The following is a 3,561-nucleotide window of genomic DNA, read 5'->3' as shown; positions in this document are numbered from 1 at the left end:
TGCAATTAAAATACGATTAATTGAGCAGCCCTACATTCTGCACAAAACATCTCTCTCAATAATCTCACTGGTAATGGATATACACAATGATAGTTGTATTGTATATATTTGAAGTATCTTTTTCTTAATTTCTATATTTTACCGTACTTGAAATATTTTATATTTTATTTTCTCTTAATATCTTTATTGCATGCAACAAACAGCAAGACACATTCCTTGTACGTGAACAACCTACTTGACAATACAACTTATTCTGTTTCTCATGTTTTGTCTCTGTGAGCCTCTCCGCTCACACGGGTTCAAATAGGGACGGAAAGAGCAGGTTGGTTGATCACAGGCGTTTATTAGCTCCAAACAAAGTATACACGGGTCTCAAACGTTGCCCGTGTGGGGACCTTCACAGGTCCTTTGGCGACCTTCCAGGATCCCGCCTACTGCAAAACAGACCGGAACCAGGTTACGACATGCTTTTATTCCGTCCCTGACTACCTGATTCCGATCAGCTGTCTGTCGAGCCACTCCCTACACTCCAGCAGCCGGCGCCCTAACCACACCCCGCTGCCACATACCCCCACCGCCCGACCCAGGCCGGGATCCCGCCGGCCTACAGCTGACTCGACAGTACGGGGCGGTCGAACCCCTCTACTTGCTGGGACAAAACGGCCCCCACCCGACTGTTCGAGGCGTCGGTCTGCAACACAAAAGGGAGAGAGAAGTCAGGAGAATACAGAAGCGGCTTACCACAGAGGGCTTTTTTAACCCTCTCAAACGCCAGCTGACACCGCTCCGTCCACTGAACCGGATCTGAAGCACCCTTTCGGGTCAGGTCGGTCAGGGGACTGGTCAGCTCCGAAAAGGGGACGGGATGAACCGCCTGTAGTAGCCGGCCAGCCCCATGAACCTCCTCACCTCTTTTTTCGTCTTGGGTGCCAGACAGGCTGAAATGGCGGATGTTTTCTCTATCTGTGGCCGCACCTGCCCGCCGCCCAAGTGGTACCCCAGATACCGTACCTCCCTCCGTCCAACCGCACACTTCTTCGGGTTGGCCGTGAGCCCCGCCTGCTTCAGGGACTCGAGCACTGCCCCCACCTGCTGCATATGCTGCTCCCATGTCTCACTGTTAATGATGACATCATCCAAGTAAGCAGCAGCATAGTGGCAGAGTGGGGACGCAGCACCTGGTCCATGAGCCGCTCTCAAAACTCTCTCAAAAGGCACCTCAATCAATGTTAACGGGCGCAAAGGCGCTCTGGGGATGGCCGGCGGGTTAACCAGCTGACATTCACGGCAAGATGCACACCACCGCTTCACATCTGTGCGAATGCCCGGCCAATAAAATCGGGCCATTATCCGGTGTAGTGATTTGTCGTACCCTAGGTGACCTGACATGGGGTTATAATGAGCCGCCTGGAAAATCATTTCCCGACGGCTTTTTGGCACCAACAACTGGGTATTTATCTCTCCTGTCTGTGTGTCACGGCTTACACGATACAGTCTGTCCCTAACCACCGTAAAGTGTGGGTGAGTGAGTGCTGCGTTTGGGTGTAGCTGGAAGCCATCAATACTCACCACCTGGCCGAAGGCATGCTGAAGGGTCTCGTCCCTCGACTGTTCCAGGGGGAAATCCTCCATGGGAAACACCAGCGGGTCCAGAGGGACTTTCGCGGCCCCCTCCGTGTCAGTTTCCCTCTCGACGTCGTCAGCCGCCTCCGACTCTACACTAAACACAGCACACAACTCACATTTCCCTGCCGTCCGTGAACGCACCCCCATAGCCCCCGCTAGCTTAGTTAACCCCGGCCAATTCGTTCCCAAAATCAGAGGGTGCGTAAGGCGAGTGCTAACTCCAGCCCTGACTCTAGGCTTTTTTCCCTTATAAGACATTTCCAGCGTCACCTCCGGGTACTGGTGAATATCCCCACGCACACACCTCACCTTCACCCACGATGCTTCAATCAATGCCCCAGGCCGAACCAGGTGCTGATGGATCATCGTTTGATTACAGCCCGTGTCTATCACAGCCTGGTGTGTACCCCCCTGTATACATACCGGTATACGGTACGTCCCTTCCAAATCGGGGGAGGCAACTGGCGGTCCCGCAACACGAACCAGCTGTCCGACCTCCATGAGAGGACACTCCCATCGGAAGTGGCCAGGCTGCCCGCACCGCCAGCAATCCTGCCCTGACGTCTGAGGAGCCCCCCGTGGTGCCGGACGACCAGAAGCGTAGGCCGGACCCTGGGGAGAGATAAAAACAGGAGGGTAAGGTAAGGCTTGGGGGGAAAGTGTTGGGGCTGCGGGGTTGAGGCCATGTGGTGGTGGGGAGGGAAGGGCAGCTGCTCCAGGAAACCTCCTCCTCGGGGCTGGGACGGGTCTGCCCACTGAGACGGCTGGTGGTTGGGGCTCCTCTTTCATGCTCCGCCGGGGAAGCAAGAGGTGGTCCTCCGCGAGGACGACGGCTGCTTCCAGGTTGGCGGGGCGATGGCACTGGACCCAATTTGCCGTTGAAGATTGCATGTGGCTCCAGCGCCATCTGCTCGACGACTTCTTCAGCGGAGCGCACCCCCGGCTGGAGCCAGCGGCTCGCTGCATCCGCTGCGCGTAGGAGAAGGGCCGGTCAGCGTCCTCCAATGGGAGGGCCCGGAACCGGCGGCGATGTCCCTCTGGCGTGCTGCCAAGCCGGTCCAGGATGGCCTTCCTCAGATTTCGGTACACATGCCGAGAGGCTGCTGGCAGGCTGTGGGCGGCTAGCTGCGCACCTCCAGATAGCAGAGGCAATAGCCGCGCTGCCCACTCCTCCTCCGGCCACCCGCACGCCACCGCTGTGCCCTCAAAGATGTCCAGGTATGCCTCCGGATCATCCTCTGCCGTAATTTTCTGGAGGGCAATTGAAGGCGGTCGGGCCGGGTTGGTAGCGGGATCGGCCTCCCGAGCGGCCGGACGCTGCAGCAGCTCAGCAGCTCCCGCAGCAGAGCCCGGTCCTCGCGCTGGCTCGAGGCGATCCCGAGCAGAGCCTCGCTCTGCTGTCGCTGTAATGCTGTGGTGGTCTCCTGCATGTGAGCGAGACGTTGGAGGGCCTGACCCAGCGGGGTTTCTCCTTCCGACATGATGTCCCTGTTCAGGCGCCATTGTGAGCCTCTCCGCTCACACAGGGTTCAAATAGGGACGGAAAGAGCAGGTTGGTTGATCACAGGCGTTTATTAGCTCCAAACAAAGTATACACGGGTCTCAAACGTTGCCCGTGTGGGAACCTTCACAGGTCCTTTGGCGACCTTCCAGGATCCCGCCTACTGCAAAACAGACCGGAACCAGGTTACGACATGCTTTTATTCCGTCCCTGATTACCTGATTCCGATCAGCTGTCTGGCCTCCGGCCGAGCCACTCCCTTCACTCCAGCAGCCGGCGCCCTAACCACACCCCGCTGCCACAGTCTCATTATATGTGTATACTTTTTTACACTTTCTGTCCTTTATTATCCCAATGGCATTTATTTAATTGGGCAGAATAAAGTTACATGCCTGCAAACATATATTTGTAATATAGGGATCTACTGTATATGA

The 3,561-nt window shown here is 56.1% G+C and overlaps 1 protein-coding gene across 2 annotated transcripts; it reads right to left on the bottom strand.

Moving 5' to 3' along the window:
- Nucleotides 1-329: 329 nt before the first annotated feature.
- LOC307027439 (uncharacterized protein) lies at nucleotides 330-3,373 on the bottom strand. 2 transcript variants are annotated; one of them, XM_079695685.1, is made up of 2 exons: nucleotides 1,570-3,373; nucleotides 330-691 (listed from the first exon to the last, which is right to left on the bottom strand). In XM_079695685.1, the coding sequence occupies exons 1-2, from the start codon at nucleotides 3,127-3,129 to the stop codon at nucleotides 605-607; spliced, it is 1,647 nt and encodes a 548-aa protein (XP_079551811.1). In that variant the 5' UTR covers nucleotides 3,130-3,373; the 3' UTR covers nucleotides 330-604. The 2 variants fall into 2 exon arrangements, with proteins under 2 accessions (XP_079551811.1, XP_079551812.1); XM_079695686.1 differs by having other exon boundaries at nucleotides 2,050-3,373.
- Between the last annotated feature and the right edge of the window lie 188 nt (nucleotides 3,374-3,561).

The sequence above is a fragment of the Notothenia rossii genome, assembly GCF_949606895.1.
Source record: "Notothenia rossii genome assembly, contig: scaffold_470, whole genome shotgun sequence".
In the NCBI taxonomy this organism is placed as follows: domain Eukaryota; kingdom Metazoa; phylum Chordata; class Actinopteri; order Perciformes; family Nototheniidae; genus Notothenia; species Notothenia rossii.
Note: the sequence above shows the minus strand (reverse complement) of the source record. Positions and strands in the feature narration are given on the sequence as shown.

What these genes read in the sequence shown, in the direction of transcription:
- LOC307027439 (XM_079695685.1), bottom strand. Translation starts at nt 3,129, where the DNA reads ATGGCGCCTGAACAGGGACATCATGTCGGAAGGAGAAACCCCGCTGGG. An exon ending in AGCATGCCTTCGGCCAGGTG is followed by an intron (nt 692 to 1,569) that starts GTGAGTATTGAT and finishes TTTGTGTTGCAG; the next exon opens with ACCGACGCCTCGAACAGTCG.